The 16,138-nt window shown below is 47.7% G+C and overlaps 9 protein-coding genes and 1 non-coding gene across 10 annotated transcripts; 4 read left to right on the top strand and 6 right to left on the bottom strand.

The window, feature by feature from the left end:
* Positions 1–729: 729 nt before the first annotated feature.
* FOIG_12490 (uncharacterized protein) lies at positions 730–1,745 on the bottom strand (the record flags this gene model as incomplete). Its single annotated transcript, XM_031213399.1, has 1 exon — positions 730–1,745. Exon 1 carries the CDS (start codon positions 1,735–1,737, stop codon positions 730–732), a length of 1,008 nt encoding a protein of 335 aa, XP_031056730.1. The 5' UTR covers positions 1,738–1,745.
* A 304-nt stretch (positions 1,746–2,049) lies between these two features.
* On the top strand, positions 2,050–3,311 carry FOIG_12489 (uncharacterized protein). The gene is made up of 2 exons (XM_031213398.1): positions 2,050–2,280; positions 2,331–3,311. The coding sequence occupies exons 1-2, from the start codon at positions 2,127–2,129 to the stop codon at positions 3,182–3,184; spliced, it is 1,008 nt and encodes a 335-aa protein (XP_031056729.1). The 5' UTR covers positions 2,050–2,126; the 3' UTR covers positions 3,185–3,311.
* FOIG_12488 (uncharacterized protein) lies at positions 3,297–4,211 on the bottom strand (the record flags this gene model as incomplete). The annotated part of the gene is made up of 1 exon (XM_031213397.1): positions 3,297–4,211. The coding sequence occupies one exon, from the start codon at positions 4,209–4,211 to the stop codon at positions 3,297–3,299; it is 915 nt and encodes a 304-aa protein (XP_031056728.1).
* A 2,291-nt stretch (positions 4,212–6,502) lies between these two features.
* Positions 6,503–7,171, top strand: FOIG_12487 (uncharacterized protein). The gene has a single exon (XM_031213396.1). It carries the CDS (start codon positions 6,606–6,608, stop codon positions 6,978–6,980), a length of 375 nt encoding a protein of 124 aa, XP_031056727.1. The 5' UTR covers positions 6,503–6,605; the 3' UTR covers positions 6,981–7,171.
* Positions 7,172–7,390: 219 nt separating this feature from the next.
* On the bottom strand, positions 7,391–7,693 carry FOIG_12486 (uncharacterized protein; the record flags this gene model as incomplete). Its single annotated transcript, XM_031213395.1, has 2 exons — positions 7,391–7,423; positions 7,472–7,693. The coding sequence occupies 2 exons, from the start codon at positions 7,691–7,693 to the stop codon at positions 7,391–7,393; spliced, it is 255 nt and encodes an 84-aa protein (XP_031056726.1).
* An 873-nt stretch (positions 7,694–8,566) lies between these two features.
* Positions 8,567–8,650, top strand: FOIG_12485. The gene has a single exon. It is a non-coding gene; the product is annotated as a tRNA-Asn (tRNA).
* Positions 8,651–9,594: 944 nt separating this feature from the next.
* Positions 9,595–10,053, bottom strand: FOIG_12484 (uncharacterized protein; the record flags this gene model as incomplete). The annotated part of the gene is made up of 2 exons (XM_031213394.1): positions 9,595–9,804; positions 9,991–10,053. 2 exons carry the CDS (start codon positions 10,051–10,053, stop codon positions 9,595–9,597), a joined length of 273 nt encoding a protein of 90 aa, XP_031056725.1.
* Positions 10,054–11,028: 975 nt separating this feature from the next.
* Positions 11,029–12,455, top strand: FOIG_12483 (uncharacterized protein). Its single transcript, XM_031213393.1, has 2 exons — positions 11,029–11,387; positions 11,435–12,455. The coding sequence occupies exons 1-2, from the start codon at positions 11,099–11,101 to the stop codon at positions 12,322–12,324; spliced, it is 1,179 nt and encodes a 392-aa protein (XP_031056724.1). The 5' UTR covers positions 11,029–11,098; the 3' UTR covers positions 12,325–12,455.
* Positions 12,442–13,750, bottom strand: FOIG_12482 (uncharacterized protein; the record flags this gene model as incomplete). The annotated part of the gene is made up of 5 exons (XM_031213392.1): positions 12,442–12,767; positions 12,821–12,885; positions 12,935–13,052; positions 13,099–13,465; positions 13,598–13,750. The coding sequence occupies 5 exons, from the start codon at positions 13,748–13,750 to the stop codon at positions 12,442–12,444; spliced, it is 1,029 nt and encodes a 342-aa protein (XP_031056723.1).
* Positions 13,751–14,664: 914 nt separating this feature from the next.
* On the bottom strand, positions 14,665–15,824 carry FOIG_12481 (uncharacterized protein; the record flags this gene model as incomplete). Its single annotated transcript, XM_031213391.1, has 2 exons — positions 14,665–15,224; positions 15,275–15,824. 2 exons carry the CDS (start codon positions 15,822–15,824, stop codon positions 14,665–14,667), a joined length of 1,110 nt encoding a protein of 369 aa, XP_031056722.1.
* Between the last annotated feature and the right edge of the window lie 314 nt (positions 15,825–16,138).

The raw sequence follows: 16,138 nt of genomic DNA, 5'->3' as shown, positions 1-16,138 counted from the left end.
CTCCAGTGATGCCTGGGCTCCTCATGATGGCGACAGTATTTATTTATTGCTTGGCACTCAGGCAGCGCAGCGAGCTTCAAGTCGAGTAGAATTGCTTGAACAATTAAGTCCTCACCCTATGATAAATGATGGTTCCAGGGCAAATTAGATCATGAGCCCAGCAGCCCATCGTAATATTCGCATAACCTAATCTCAGCATCGCGGCACAGCAATAGACGCTCAGCCCATTCTCGCCAAACCGCCCTATCAGCGATCCCCCGACCCCAAAGATTACACTCTAAAATCGGCAGATGAAACGCCAGCGCAGATCCTTCATCTGGGAAACAAACCACTAACCACGTTGGGCGTGCAAAAACTCACGATCTCTGCCTTGGCATAAGCCGCAAGGACCTTTTTGCACAGGCCAACAGGGCCAGCGCCAAGATTATAGCAAGTCGGCCGATTTCAAGGACAAAATCAAGCATAAGTTCAGTTATCGGCAGTTATTGAAGCCTGGCGGGAAGACGTTTTCCGTGGCGTTGCGTGGCGGAGCTTGTTTTCGGGGTTACAATGGGGGACTTGGCGTAATTTATTCGATTGGTCAATCGAAGGGAACTTTTTCAGCTCTCGCATTCTAGCCTATGATAAAGATGCTATGGTGATACGATCGAATCCTTCGTAATGCTTCCCTCTTCACAGTCCAGTATTTTCGCCCCCAACAATTTTTATCACCAGCGTTTCCCTGCGCAATTACTTCGCCGCCGGAGGCTCGGGGAGTCCGTATCCAAAAGACAGCAAGGTCTCTGGGTCTTGCTTGCGAAGGTATTCCTCGAAACTATCCGTCTTGACAGGTTTGCTCAACTGCTCTGGTGTGATAGCCCCTTCGACACCCTCCATATATCCATGCTCATCGAGGTAGGCTGGTCCGTCAAGCACCTCGTAAGGCAGACCAGTCTTCTTGTGCATCTCCTCCTCGGTCATTGACTGGAAGACAGCCTTCTGGCCGGTGACTTTGCTCCAGGTGTCCATAGCCTCAAGGATGTTCAAGTCGCTGTCGTAGGCGAGAAGCTTTGTTCCAGCGGGTTCATCCTCAACGAGGGCTCGGACGAACGACCCAGCCGAACCCTCGATATCGATGACAGGGAGTCTGAGATTCTTGGACGCAGGGACTGCGAGGATATACTCGCCAGTCTCGGCATCCTTCTTGGGGTACAAGAAAGCGTTCGTAGCGTAGGCAGCCATGTATACATAAGATGTCTTCTTAGCCAGTTCAGGCGTCTCATTCTCAATGTACTTGACAGCAGCAGCTTTGGTCTCCCAATGATGACAGTGCGAGTACTTTCCCTTGGAGACATCCTTCATAGGGCCAAGTGCGGAGTAGATGTACTTCTCAAGTGTAGATGTCTTGGAAGCAGCATAAGCAGCGTTCTTGACATGTCGCTCCTCGGTATCATAACCGATTTGTTGAGCCGTAGCTTGGTCTTTTCCTTGACTGAGAGCAGTCGTGTAAGGAGCCCAGAAGTCAGTGTTGACAAAGATAGCGTGAGCGCCATCGAAAGCTTTGACGAGGGACTCTGGGTCGTTCATGTCTGCTTCGACGACCTCGGCACCGAGGTTTTGCAGAGCCTGGGCTTTAGCTGAGCTTGAGCTGCGGGTGAGGGCTTTGACATGCCAGTTGGGTAGGGAGATGAATGCTCTCACGACTGAGCCTCCTTGGGTGCCTGTGGCGCCGACGACAGCGATGGTCTTGGTAGACATGATAAGAGTGTATGGTGAATAAGATGGTGTTAAGTTGGTCAATGATGAAGTGATGGAGATGGCTATGAGGGCGCATTCTGCTGGCATATTTATAGTATTATACATTGCGGCGTTAATTTTGACTTCTGTGTTTCCTTCTTCCGTATTAATTATTGCCTTTGTATTGACTCTAGCCTCAATCGCTCGCTGGATGGAGCCATAGACCGTAAGCCGCTGTCGCTTACTGGCGTAGCAGCTTTTGATTGGCTCAAAAACCGTAAGCCAATTCGCCCCCACGGACTTCGGACTTAGCATGATATCACTTCCGCCAAACAACCAATATTTCGAATCTGACATGCTCCAATGAGAAAATCACTCCGAACCACGTCCAGTCAATCCATCTTCAAGCCATGCGCGATACAGTGAAAGACGGTTCGGCCAATAGGGATGACGCAGTCTCTCGAAAGCGGACGAGTAGCAGGGATGATGACGCTCCACCAGCGAAGCGTCGCGTTCTAACTACGGCGCGGAGAGAGCAGAATCGCCAGGCGCAAAAAGCATATAGTACGCCACGCCCCATTTGTCCCATGGGAATTACTAACAAGACCTTGCAGGAGAGCGACAGAAACAAGAGAGGATACGACTGAAGCAAGAGAAGGCTCAAGCGCAAGCTAGTTGCGGACAGCGCCTGAGACCTCTTCTAAAACGAGAAGAACTCTCACCGAGAGACTCTTCCGGGCAGCAGAGGTCAATGAAGGAGATATCTCTATGTGATGAGGACTTTCTGGAGACTGTCGACAATTCTGTCAGCACGCCATCATCTCAGAACAACTCTGTCAAAAAGCTTGAGCCGAACTTTCCAGACCTTTACATGAACATGCTTCAATTCTCACCGGCAGCCATCTTCACATCGTGCCTCACCAATGCAGTCTCACTCGGTCTAGACCCTTCCGTCATCGCAAACTGCGGCGTAGAACACATCTCACCATTCTATCAACCCAACCTCTCAATTACCCTTGATCACGCAACCCTCATACAAGCAGGCTCAAACATCCTCTCGACGTTTAACAACACCAGTATCCCCGTTCACCTCCGCCCAACAATGGCGCAAATCCTCATCCCGCACCACACAAGCCTTGATTTAATCCCTCTTCCCTTTCTCCGCGAGCGAGCAATCATGCTATCAGCAGCAATGCCCCATGTCTTTAACAACTGGGAACTTAAGCTAGATATATACGAGCGAGGAGGTTTGACGATATGGCGACTGAAGCATGAGAAGGGTGAGAGTGTGAGGGATACCTATCCACCCTGGGATATGAAGAGCTGGGAAGCTTCACCGTGGTTCTTGAAGAAGTGGTGTATGCTTATGGGGAGGGAGTATGATAAAATGCATAATCAGAGCATAGGGTGGCAGGTTGTCAGGGACATGATAAGTTCGAGGGATATACAGCGATTGACAACTAGTTAAACTTGGAACGTTTGTCTCCAAGCATATAAGACTGTGTATTGTTTATTACAGATTGTGAAATATGTAGTAAAGAAATGAATGCTATGAATAAACAGCGCATAGAAAATATTTATTACAGAACCGTGGCCAACTTACTCTCAGTCCATTCCCAGAGCTTCTCCGCCAACTTATCATCTCTACCCTCCTCGGTCGCCAGGCCATGCTTCCCAACCGGCTCATAGTACTCTCCACTAACAACATCCTTTGAAACCGACGCCCAAAGCTGATTCCTAACGCCCTTTGCAACAGGCGTGATCAACATACATCTCACCACTGCATACAAGTACCAAACCATACCCGTTGCCTTCACTAACAACTCCGTGTTCACCAGACCAGGATCGATAGCAGACACTTTGAAATGCGGAAACTTCTTGGCCAGCTGGCGCGCCCAGAGGATGTTGGCAAGCTTGCTCTGGTAGTAGCACTGATAAAGACCAACTGACTCGCCGTCAGTCTTGAGGGTATCATAGTTGATGCCGCCTTTGTTCAGATAGACGTGTCCATGGGATGCAAGACACACAACTCTCACGTCTGAACCGGGTATACGCGTTGTCTTGTTGAGCAACGGGATAAGTAGTTTCGTGAGGAGCGCATGACCCATGTGATTCGTGCCAAAGTGGATCTCATAACCGTCTGCAGTACGACCAAGAGGGACAAACATGATGCCTGCGTTGAGCATCAAGATGTCGAGCCTTTCACATTCTGAGAGCATGATCCGCGCTGCTTCTTTGACAGAGGCAAACGAGCCAAGATCAAGATGGAGGAGTCTGATTGAAGCGGATGGGACATGGTGCTTGATATATTGGGCTGCGAGCTGTGATTTTTGCAGGTTTCGACCGCAGAGATAAATGCGCTGGGGATTGTGGTGTGCGAATTGGAGGACGGATTCTTTGCCTAAACCGGCGGTGGCACCTGTGACGAGAATGACCTTTCCTTCAAGAGAGGGCATGTCTTTTGGGTTGAAGTCTTGTTCTTTGGTCCAGAACATTGTGTTGGGAATATTAGTCAAGCAGGGGAGTGATGGGAAGAATGAAAGCGACGGACGACTTGGACTGATTGTAGTTGCTAATCAAGCTCAAGCATAGATACAGCAGAGGATGCTGTACCTATTTATATAAGACCTCGCCATATTACAGATCCATATTAACACGTATTTCTAGCTTTAATATGTAGAAGAAGCCACCAAGAGGTCAGGAAAGCAAAGTCTACTCCCGTATTGGAAAAAGGTACGGTCTTGGCGCGGCAGTCGATCTATTAATGCTTGTCAGGAACAGACTGAACTGAATTGCTGGCTGCCAGTCTGACGCTAAAGGCGACTAAGCCGCATTTGCTACTGAACAGGCCCAATCACGATCAAGAACGATCCTCTAAACCCTTTTTGGCAAATAGTACGGAAGAACTCCGGGCAACTCTATACCTAGAAGTGCTTACTCTCAACATGGATCAAGACCGAATAACTTCAGAAATAGAGCATGTGATCAATAAAACCGCCTGCCATAGACGAGATTCCGCTTGACGACCCAGTTTTATACAATATGGCCATCTTCGTGGTTACCACGTCATCTGGTAAGCCCGACAAGGGTACAATGAGAAAGATCCGCAGCCATGCGATGCGTGGAAGGAATACACGCGCAGACAGACTAGCTCGGGCTCAAGAGCGAATGAATCCCGATAAAAGCCTGGTGCATACTATGGAAACTGATAGCAGTGCATCTTCCATATCAGTACCATGTACCGATTCAATAGCAGAACCATGTAATGTCCAGAAACCTGGCAAGGATAATCTGTCAACAATGAGTATCCCACGAAAGCTAGCACCAGAGCTTTTGTTACAGCGATCAGAAGTCGAGCTAAAACCGTATATGCTAGAGTTAACGTATCAAGGTATTCTCACAGATTCTATGTCAACGAACCGGAAACTGATCCAGCACTTTCCCCCAGCTTTCACAACGCCAAAACCCTGTCGATACGCCATAGACATGAAAGTCGCCCATGACTCAGAGTCTCACATCTTTAGCCTCAGCGACATGCACACGCAAGAAGTATCTCTCCACTCCATCCTCTTCACAGCATCGGCATTTAAAGAAGTCTGCCAAGGAGTCGAGTTCAGTATACTAACGAGATATCATCTTGGCGAGACACTACGCTGTATACAAAAGAGTCTTCAAGACAAAAGCACCGCAACGGCCATGCCGACGGTGGGAGCTATCGTTAACTTGGCGTCGGCGGCGTCTAGCTTTGGAGATGTTGAAACTGCGAGGAAACATATGGATGGGATATGTCGCATTTTTGAACTTCGTGGGGGGATATCGCCTTTTGGAACTGCAGCGTTGGCGGAGATGAAGTGTCAAAGGTACTTGCTTCCTCTATTACCAATTTATATGGCTGACCTGTACAGGATAGAGATTTGTCTATCAATGGCCGAAGGTCGAAAGCCCCGCCTTCTTCCTGATATTCAATCTTGGGATTCACTTATGCCAAAGTCTTCAATCCGTCTCGCTCCAGAGTCCACGTTCCTGGACTCTCGAAACCTTACAACAGATAGGCGTTTACTTTCCATATGGGCCGATCTGCAACACTACAGCAGATTATCTAGTGAAAGCTCGCCCATTCCACCAGAACTCTTCCTCTCCATAAGCACAACTCTTCCAAACAGGTTGCTCCATATTTCCTACAACGCCCGATCGACTTGCGAGCTTCTGAGGCTGTGTATGCTCGTGTATATCAAGAGCATCCTGTTTAGTCTTCCCGGGGTAGGGAAGAGAATGTCCTACCTGTCGACTAATCTGGAGATGGCACTTCAGACGTTTGTACCCTGCCGTCGTGAGCACTCGACCTTCTTGCTCTGGGCGCTGTTAATTGCTGGGGGCTGTATTTTTGAGGACTTTGGCCGAACGTGGCATCGGCAGGCTATTCGCGAGACATGTGACGTTCTTGGTGTGATTAGCTGGATACAATGTAGGGAAATGTTAAGCAGTGTGCTGTGGATTGGTGATTTACACAATTCGCTGACACAGGACGGGTATGTAAAGGTGTTTGGGGCTACATAAACGACACTGGTCACGGACTAAACTGCAATATTTACGGTAGCGGCTCTGTTCTAATTGACATGAATGCGGTACAATAACTTTAAAATTACTTGAATAGCCCTCATATTAACTAGAATGAGATGTAGGAGATTTTAGCCTGAGGCTTCAGAGTGCTTGATCTGCTTACGTGAGACCACTGATAGGATCGCTGACATTTAGTGCTGACGCGCAAAGCCAACGGCGTTACTGTCTCATCTCCGCCATTCTCCTTCGAGTAATTTTTATCTCCTACCAGAATTCTATTAAACCGACACAAAATCGTCAACTTCTCTCTATCAAACAAGCATCTCATCATGTCCTTCATCTATCTCAACCGCGCAACACACGTCGTGTCTCTCATCCCCGCCCTCTTCGGCATCAATCTCCTCACGCGCCCTGAAGCAACCCTCCAATCCTTCCAGTACCCAATTCCCACAGACCCTGAGGCGCGAAAACTCGTCCGTGGAATTACGCGAATTTACGGATGTCGAAATCTCGTCATTAGCTTTTTGTTCTTCAACATCAGCCTCACTGGGGATAGGAAGCTAATGAGCCTGGGGTATCTTGGGGCGCTGGCCATGTGCGTTACTGATGGGCTTGTCGCGAGGAATGTAGTTGGACATGGGGAGTGGCAGCATTGGTCTTTTGCGCCGCTTTGTATTGGGTTGTTGATTGGGCTGAACTGGTGAACGTAACTGAGTCTGCGACGAGTTTTCTGAATTACTCGAGTTGGATGTATGGCTATTGGTTCCGGGTCGCGGCAAGATGGTTTAGAACATTTACATGTTACCTAGAACAACACATGTTCTTGTGACGTACCTCATTCTTTTGTTTTACAAACAAGCATACACTGATGAAATGCAAAATAATGTTCTACTGGCTTCTTATAAGTGCATGCAATAAGATCAATTCGGGCTTCCAGCGCTGTAAGTAACTAGACGCTATAGCCCTTCCTTATGGGTGTTATTCAATAGATCTATTGCTGAAAATTCCTCCTTCTTCTTTTCAGTAAAAGTCCTAGCCTGATCCATGCCCCATACCTATTCTCCCTTACCTACCATGTCATATCAAACACAGAATCGTGAGAAAGAGCGTGCTCCTAAGCCTCTGCTTTGTTCACTTCCTCGACTCCCTGCTCGAAGTCAGTAACAGGGCGAAGACCAGCAAGGAAATGACTCACTTCACCCCGATACCTTCTCAAAGCATCCTTATCATCAGTACTAACCGTGATCAAGTTCCCCATGATCTTAGCTAGCCCCCTAACGTTAGCCGCTTCTCCATCTGAAAGATTCCACATCCAGTCTGCAACAATCTTGTCGAGGAAGAAAGTCAAAGCACTCTCGTCCTCCCACTCAAGAGGCCAATCCTTCTCACCTTGCTCTTTTTTATACAAATTCGCCATTATAATTAGAAAACTGAAGGGATGCTTGACTGCTTCCCAGTTGCCGTAAAAGTCTTTGCAGTAGTCTGATTCCTTATAGAAACTATAATGCTTTCTGAGGTATTGTCGTGCACGAAGGCTTTGAACTGGATTGAGGGATATTCATCTTCAAAGACAGATTCGATAGCGTCGGAAAAGACATTATCTTGATCCTCTGGTATCTCCAGTCCGATCTTGGGGCAGTCGGGTTTGCTGGAGCCGCACTTGCAGGGCGACTCTACAAGAGATGATTGACTTTGAAGTGAAGGTGTAGGGCTGCTGCGAGCAGCGTCGGAGCCGGAGACTGAGGTAGTGGAGGAAGGCATTTTGAGTGATGGATGTGATGCAAGTTGTATGTATAGCGAGAGTAGGCTATGGTTTGAGATGGTGTAGAGTGTTATTGGTGAGATGTGATGCGATAATGTAGGAAAGGATAATTCACAGTTGGTAGAATGAAAACTTTATACCAGATGGGTGAAAGGAACCAGGTCGAACATTTACTGAGACATAGATTCGTTCATTTTCACAAGTCTTATGTCACGCTTGAATTTCTTGTTTGGTTAACCTTTGTTCTTTTGACGTTTCGAGGGAAACGATCTGTTGAATTAAATCAAAGTTGGCAGCATATAGTTGCGACTGAACGTTTTCGTTTGTCTCATAAGCAAAGAGAACAGAACCCGGGTCCATCGGCTTATCTCTCGTATTAATAATGAACAGCTAAGCCTGAGCTGTTGCGCATAAACATATGGCTGTTTAGTGGTTCCCAAAGAGGAAGTGAATAATGCTTAGGGTAAGCCAAGACCACGCTAGCGGCTATGGGACGCTGTACGAACCTGAACATCTAATAATAGCATTTCCCCTGTGGCTTAGTTGGCTAAAGCGTCCGACTGTTATTCATAGACAATCGGGAGATCGGAAGTTCGAGCCTTCCCGGGGGAGAACTGGTACTGTTTTCTCTTTTTGCTTTCTTGGCCATTGCTTTTGCCCTCTAATTCTTGATATTTTTATTACCATACAGTTCATAAAGTATAGGGTTAGGTTTATTTTTAACTAATTAGCAACTTGGCCCGAGCCCAACTAATTCAAGTCCAAATTTAAGCTAGATAACCCAATTTATTAGACGATTCCCCTTTAGTCGCCTCTTAATAGTACCCAGGGTAGCCGGGTTTATACCCTGGTGGGTCTTTGGGATAAGGGCACTTTTGCCATTAATGATCTGGACGTAGTTATCCTTAAGGTTAAGGGTCTTTGCACCGTTTATAGACATGATTAATAACAAGAGGGATACACTTGAAGCTTAATTATAATTGTCTAGAGAGGAAGGAAACAAGAGGATCATTGTGCTTTTTAGCTCTTTTATATAAATTCATACCTGACTATCGGGTGAAAGTCCCCCGCACCCTGCTCAACAGCAAGTTGTTACGCAGACGAATCAAGAATGAGGTGTCACAGAAAAGGCTTCGGAAACTAAAGCGACAAGTCCCGAACCTGATCAGGCATGACGCCTTTCTGCAGACTAATGTGCGGCTCGTCCACTAACAAGTCTCGATTTGAAATAATTTCTTAACAAAAACCGCAACCCTCGGACTGAGAGACGCGGGGATCGAAGCCGCCTTCACTCAAGTGCGCTCAGCGGGTTTTCTCCAATGGGGACTGATAACTTGCATCAGATCGAATTTGCTAGTAGACGTGTTTAATTCGATGTCATCCTTGTAGCGACCATATGATTTTACTTCGACTTGCAAGAAAATGCCCGGCTGTTCAAAATCACTTTCAGCCATGGATGGATTTATCACGAATGCAGAGCTAGTTATAACCAACAAAGGTACACAGGTGGCTAGGCGCTAGATCGACCTATAGAAACATCAATCGACAAAGACGTATCAACACCAGTGATCGTCATCGTCCCAATCCTCCTCCGTGGGCTCCCATTCGTTCCTATGTTCTGCAAGTTTGTCCATCAGCTGGTCGACTGCATCGAAAGCTTCATCTCTCCTAAAGGCAAGAAGCCATCCGAAGCCCTGGTAGAGCTGCCTGATATACTGGATATCCAGAGCTGTGCCCCATGCCTCTTCCTGTGCAATCACCTCTTCCTACGTAATGATCTCCCCGCCAGGCCGCTCTTTAATTTTGTCGGCTTCGATAGTGATCCGTCCGTGACAGGGGATGAGCTTCAGAGTGACGTAGTCTTGCTTTAACCCATCGAAAAACACTTTCAGGTCGATTTGCGGGAGGTCATGCATCAGGCGTTCTTCTACAGTAATTTCCCCATCTCTTACATTCAACCAGATATACTTGCCCCAGGCTTCGCGACCAGTAGCCAGTGGTAAAACATCGCGCATGTCAATTGTAATCTGTCGTCGCTCTGAACATATCTCATCTGATCTCCGATACTCTCCCCCACATGACACGCTCAAAACAATCCTGAGGCAGGGTTGGATAGTCTACCAGTCGAGACTTGTAGTGGATGAAAGCTTTGCAGTTGTTGTCAAAGTAGGGAATGCGCTTCATGACTTGGCCGACCATGTCTGAGCTCCCAAGGCTTTTTAACAAGGGTTCCATGCCGGGCCAGCCTTCTGCTGGAGGGAGTTTGAGGTACTAAGCATCGTAGTGAAGTGTTGTCAAGAACAGATAAAAGTCCAGAAGAATCGCGGTAATTTCTGCGGGCGAGTAGCTGTTTTCTGAAAGCGGAGCCATTTTTGTTATATTATAGGCGCTCTGATATATAGCAATTAGCCTTTGACCATGGGAGCTATATAGGAATCTCGGCATTGTCCCTGGGATGTAATGTCACAATTGATGACAAACCTGTAGGATCGGATCTTTTTCAACGTTGAACGATCTGCATGGCGTGACATTTCCTAGTTTTGCCCGCAGGGGCCAGAATTCGCCAAGGATCGGATCCTTCGCGCTAAAAACAATGCTTTTCTCCACGATCACCTCGACCTATGGCGAATGTCATTGCGCATACCAACAGTCGAGTCTATAAATACATTAACTCTTAAAGAAACCTATAATTCATCATATATAAATCTTGGTAATATTTTGATCGATGTAATTGAGTTTGATCTTGCATATAGAAAGAGACTGGGGCCGATGCTGCGGCTACCTCGGAACTAGACCGGGTTTAAAACATGGCCGTACCGCGGCGCTCTACCCTCCTATGGACTAGACTCACGATTGAACAGGTCACTGTTGATGTACAGACATAGCCTGGCGGGTTTGGCGCCGAAATGAACTCGTTCTGTTGAGGTAAGTCGGACGACTTCCCCTTATAACCTGCTATCTTTCCCTTCTCAATAATCGTCGCTGTCCATCATACGACGCCTTTCCCTCGTTCGCTGCACGATCTTCCATCTTGCCCGACTACGTCATTTCTCCTTCGTCATGACATCAGCAGACAATCTCATCCAGGCTCTTGAAGGCCTTGACGCCAGTTCATTCGCCAATGAAGCAGAGCGCGTTCGTGCCCTCGATGCACTCACTCTGTCTGTCAGTAGAGTTCAAAAACCATGGGATACAGTCTGGCAGCACTGCTGGGTTAATCCAGCGACAACCGCATGTGCCAAGTCCTTGATTGACGCTGGCGTTTTCACCAAGTGGATTGACGCTGGTGGTGGAGAGCGGACTTGTGATGAACTGGCTGAGCTCACGAGTACTGAGCCCATTCTTATCCGTAAGTCGCCCCGTCTCTGCTATCAAATGGATGCTGATAGTTTTTAGGGCGCTTGATTCGACAGATCTCAGGCCAGAATCTCGTCATCGAGACTGCAGAGGATACCTACAAGCCGACACCTTGGGTCCACGCCCTCACCGCCGATCCAGCCCTGGCCAATGTCTACGGCGGTTTATACAATTTCGTCAACAACCCCATGTTCCAAACCCTCCCTGCATATCTTAAGAAAACAGGTTATAAGAACCCGACGGACCCCAATGACTGTAACTGGCAGTTCATGAAGGGCAGACAGGAAAACCTGTTTCAGTCTCTTGGTGCTGATCCCGTTGCTGCAAGAGAGTTTAACGATGCGATGGAGAGTCATTCCAAGTATAATCTCACGCCTTGGCCAGAGGTATACCCTACTGAGTCTTTGATTACTGGCGCTAAGTTCGATCGAGCACTGGTGGTAGACGTTGGGGGTAGCAAAGGCCACGATCTGACTAAATTTCATCTTCGTCATTCCGACATTCCCGAGGGTAGTCTTGTCCTTCAAGATCTCCCTGATATCCTCAAAGAACTAACCATTCCTGATACGATTGCTGTCTGTCCCCATGATTTCTTCACCCCCCAACCTGTCAAAGGCGCGCGTGCATACTTCATGCACAATGTCCTGCACGACTGGGAGGATAAACAGGCATGCCAGATCCTCAAGCACCTCGCTGATGCTATGGAAGCAGGCTACTCTAGGCTTTTAATCCATGAGAGTCTAGTTAGTTCCGCCAAGCCTCTTGCGCGCGTGACGACGTCGGATATCACCATGATGGCGTGCCTGGCTGCCAAGGAGCGAACAGAACTTGAGTGGATAAAGCTGGTCGAGAGTGCTGGATTGAGGGTTCTCAAGATCTGGAGACCTTTGCAGTCTGTTGAGAGCATTATTGAAGCGGAGCATTCTTAACCTAGATGCCAGATTGGTTAGGCCATCTTTTGAAGTTGATCTCTGTTGTATCTACATTCCTGAGGCAAGCTTGAAGGTATCATGTTATCTCTATAAATATCTCTAAAATTAGCGGTATTAACCCTTTCCATTAATCTCATACAGACCTATATCATTCTGCCTAGCTGAGATTGTCCGTGATGGTAGACTGAGGTCTCTTAACCCTTCTTCTGTTAGCATATTCGCGCCTTCTTCAGTATTATAGCTTGGCATTGTGTTGTTTGTTGAAGCTCTCTTATCCAGAGTACTGATTACTCGAAGAGTGCGTAGAGGTCGATTGGAGATTTGATCAGGCGTGCGGCGGTAAACGCGCAATACCAGTATGCGCATGACGGGAATGGATGCTGCCATGATGGTGACGGCACACTCGGTAGTGCCCCATATAATGATGCCAACTCTATCCACTGGGAAATGTGTTAGTGAATAATAAGTGGTGACGAGATATAGAATTACTGACGAGTCCGGTTCTTGCTGCTAAGGCCGAGCATCTTGTAGCATTTGGCTGCTGCAGTGGCGGCGGCACTAAAACATCATCAGTAGGTAGACATACGCAGATCCCTGAGAAACTGACAAAACACCAAAGGTCAAAGCAATCCCGACTCCGATTTTCTCTCGTGTCCGCATGGAAAGCTTCCAAATGATTGTCCAGGCAATGACACAGAGGATAAGATCAACTAATCCCGAAAAAGCTGATTACAGTCAGTAAGTGCAGTTCCCGGTAAGGCAAAGACTAACCTCCAGCAAAGATATTGTAGTACGTCGCGACCATAGGATTCCAACAGGTTCCCGGAAGATTCGAATGCCAGACCTTCTTGGCCGGCGTACATTTCACAAAAGAGAATACAATAACCAGATCCATGGTGATGTTTGTCGCGATGATGAGAAACCAGAGAAACCAGCTCATCCAGCCATCGACTAGTCTGATCAGTGTCAATGCAAATGACGTCTTGCTCCATGCTGCGGACAATACTGCAAAGAGGCCGAAGATTGTTCCGGTAAGTGCGATTTTTGGTACGACTGCTGGATCAACCTCTGACATGTCTTTACCGAAACCGAGGGTGACGTTGAAGATGACGAGACCAGTGCCGATGGCCAAGCAGATCTAACGAATAAACGCGTGCTGTTAGCTCGACGGGACGGATTGAAATGCGGTCAAGCGCCCTGGACGGACGGTTGCTATCACGGATCTTACGGATCCTAGATGCAAACTCAACATAGATTAGCTGTCACTCACCCATGCCGCAATCAAGATGTAATCATCCCACCAGAAGCCCCGATGGCGAATGATCTTGCAATACAATCGTAGACCCAAAAATAAACCCGCCAATAAGGTCAGCGACACACAAACTGCGATTATCGTTGCGCCGAGACCCGTAGGCGATGTCATCAGAGAGCGCGATGATCAGGACGCTTTCGCTGCCTCCCGAAGTAATTTTCTTCAGGACATGGGAATGAAAAAGGAAGATGAATGTTGCAGGAGAAGGAGAGCGACTGGGAGGGCGAGCAATTGAAGTGTGATCTGTACAGTATGAGAGGTCCGAGCCCCTTTTGCAGTGCGCCTCCCCGGAAACAGGCGGACTAACGGATTTAATGATCAGCGGCACTTCTGTTGGGTGTGACATTACCCCGTGGGCTAGCGGCTTATGGCGCTCGGTAGTGCGGTCCGTCATGTAGGTTCAACAACTGTTACTGGTCTGACCGCTGAGCTTCTTGAATTGCCGATGTGGGTTACATCAGGGTCTGGTTCTCCCTCGAGTGAGAAATCCCCTCGAACCCGGAGACTCTAGATCGCAGGGACTTTCTCTAGACTACAGGTAAAGACATCGGGGCTAGACTTTGCCAACAGCCTGTTTCACGGGTGACAATGTCTCACTGAGGTACGAGTCATTTACAGTGCATTGAACTGATGCCCAGGCCACTGCCACGGAGCTAACCTTAGCCATAAACTCAAAAGGCCATCGTACCTATCAACAACCCTCTGAATGTCAAGTGCATTGGGATGCCCTGTTGGTGGATAATGTCCGTGCCAAATCACTTCCGCGATCAACTCCACATGCTTATCGTCCCGGCTCGCTCCCGGTTCCCGTTGAGATTTACTATTACCAAACAGCGATAGAAGCGTGTTGCTAGGCCACTTATTTCCACGCTTCTCATGTTGATATCGCCACTATCTAGCTACCATGCTATTTAAGTGGTTGAAGATCCCAATAACACTATGCAACAACTCTCTATAGACGACTGTTGCTAATTTAGCAGCCCATACCAGCCTATTGCATTGCCCCCAGGTCATCTAGAATAGCCTCATAACCATCCTTCCTCCCAGATATACCATGTCCTAAACTGCGTGTCAACACCCGACCCAACAAACGCCTCCTGAAACTCCTCCTTGCGCACATCCATTTCCGCCGACAGTTTCGCCAGCTGCTCATTATCCCAATCATCATCCCAGCTATCACTCCCAGGCATTGTATATCGAATAGGGGCATCAATCTGAACCCTCTTCAGCTTCGGAAAATCCTCAGCAACAGCGCGCTGCCCTAGATAAGTAATATCATCCATAATCTCATACCTCGCCGACTTATTGAAGAAGATGGTCAAATTTTGAACTGCCTGCGGGAGAAAGTCGACTAGGTATGTTTCTTGCTCAACGATAACTCCGTCTCTATTTCGTTGGACCGTATGGCTGTAATAGCATGAGGAATCGACTTCGAGGGTTGTGAGGTTTGTAAATTGCTTGATCTGTTGGGGTGTAATGGGTTGGGGTTTCTTTAGGTTACGTTGACTGGGTTCCAACCTGCTGTCCAAGTTCAGACTGAGGCGCTGCAATGTCTTTGAGTTCGTGGGCTGAGGAACTCGATTAACTGGGTTGGTGAGACTTGGGAGCGAGCCCGAGTATGCCAGCAACTATGACCATCACTGACAAACTTGAACGTGTTAAGATTCTGAGCTGCCCCGAGAATTCGCTCTAGTTCAAGAGTTTGCCAACTACCTGTACTACCTGTAAAGAATGGTAGGCCGAGAATCTGAAACTCGGTGATGTTCCTGACTCCAGAACAGAATTCCTGTATATCCGAGTCGCTATTCTGATCAGCGTATGTCTCGCCCCCAGGACCTCGGAGGATCAGTGTCTCAAGACGAGGTGCAGCACGCATAAGAAGGATTGGCTCTGGATCACAGAGGCTGAACTTGAAGCATTCAGATTTGTCGATATCAACATGTCGAAGGTTCGGGAGGATTTTCTCATGTTTGAATTTATCCAGGAGGGTATACAAGAGTTCGAAATGCATTGATTTACCCATAATTCGATCGTCTGAGATTTGTATCTTCAAGCGTTCTATGTCAGAGCATAAAGCCATGGCGAGACACATTTCGGCGTCGACAGCAGAGAACTGCGCCGTCTCAATCCATTTGCGATTAAGTGATAGCCTATCAGCAAATCGCGTGAAAAGAACGGAATCCATCATTATAGATGAGGGTGGCCGGTAAGGCGTCTGGTCCTCCCTTGAATTGATCATGAGTCAGGCGGCCCCATTGAGCAAGTTGATTGATGAAGGTAGCTTCGTCGACGATATCGTAATGCCATGCTACATTTTTAAGGAAGTCTTGCACGAGAATGTCTATGTGTCTGGAGACGGAAGTTCTCGAATTATGCTCATGTATCCACCAGGGGCAGGACAGTCCCTAGGCGGGACTTGATGCAAAAGACTTGCAGACTCCCCCAGACTACGGAGGACTCCTGGTGTTCCCTTTGTATTGTCGCAATAACCCAATGGTT

The sequence above is a fragment of the Fusarium odoratissimum genome (assembly GCF_000260195.1).
Source record: "Fusarium odoratissimum NRRL 54006 unplaced genomic scaffold supercont1.27, whole genome shotgun sequence".
NCBI classification, from domain to species: Eukaryota; Fungi; Ascomycota; class Sordariomycetes; order Hypocreales; family Nectriaceae; genus Fusarium; species Fusarium odoratissimum.
The sequence above is the reverse complement of the archived record's forward strand: the minus strand, read 5'-3'. Positions and strand labels throughout refer to the sequence as shown.

Bases quoted from the DNA above. Each gene is read 5' to 3' on its own strand.
- FOIG_12489 (XM_031213398.1), top strand. From the start codon at position 2,127: ATGCGCGATACAGTGAAAGACGGTTCGGCCAATAGGGATGACGCAGTC. The intron at 2,281-2,330 runs GTACGCCACGCC...AAGACCTTGCAG, and splicing joins CCAGGCGCAAAAAGCATATA to GAGAGCGACAGAAACAAGAG.
- FOIG_12487 (XM_031213396.1), top strand. From the start codon at position 6,606: ATGTCCTTCATCTATCTCAACCGCGCAACACACGTCGTGTCTCTCATC.
- FOIG_12483 (XM_031213393.1), top strand. From the start codon at position 11,099: ATGACATCAGCAGACAATCTCATCCAGGCTCTTGAAGGCCTTGACGCC. The intron at 11,388-11,434 runs GTAAGTCGCCCC...GATAGTTTTTAG, and splicing joins TACTGAGCCCATTCTTATCC to GGCGCTTGATTCGACAGATC.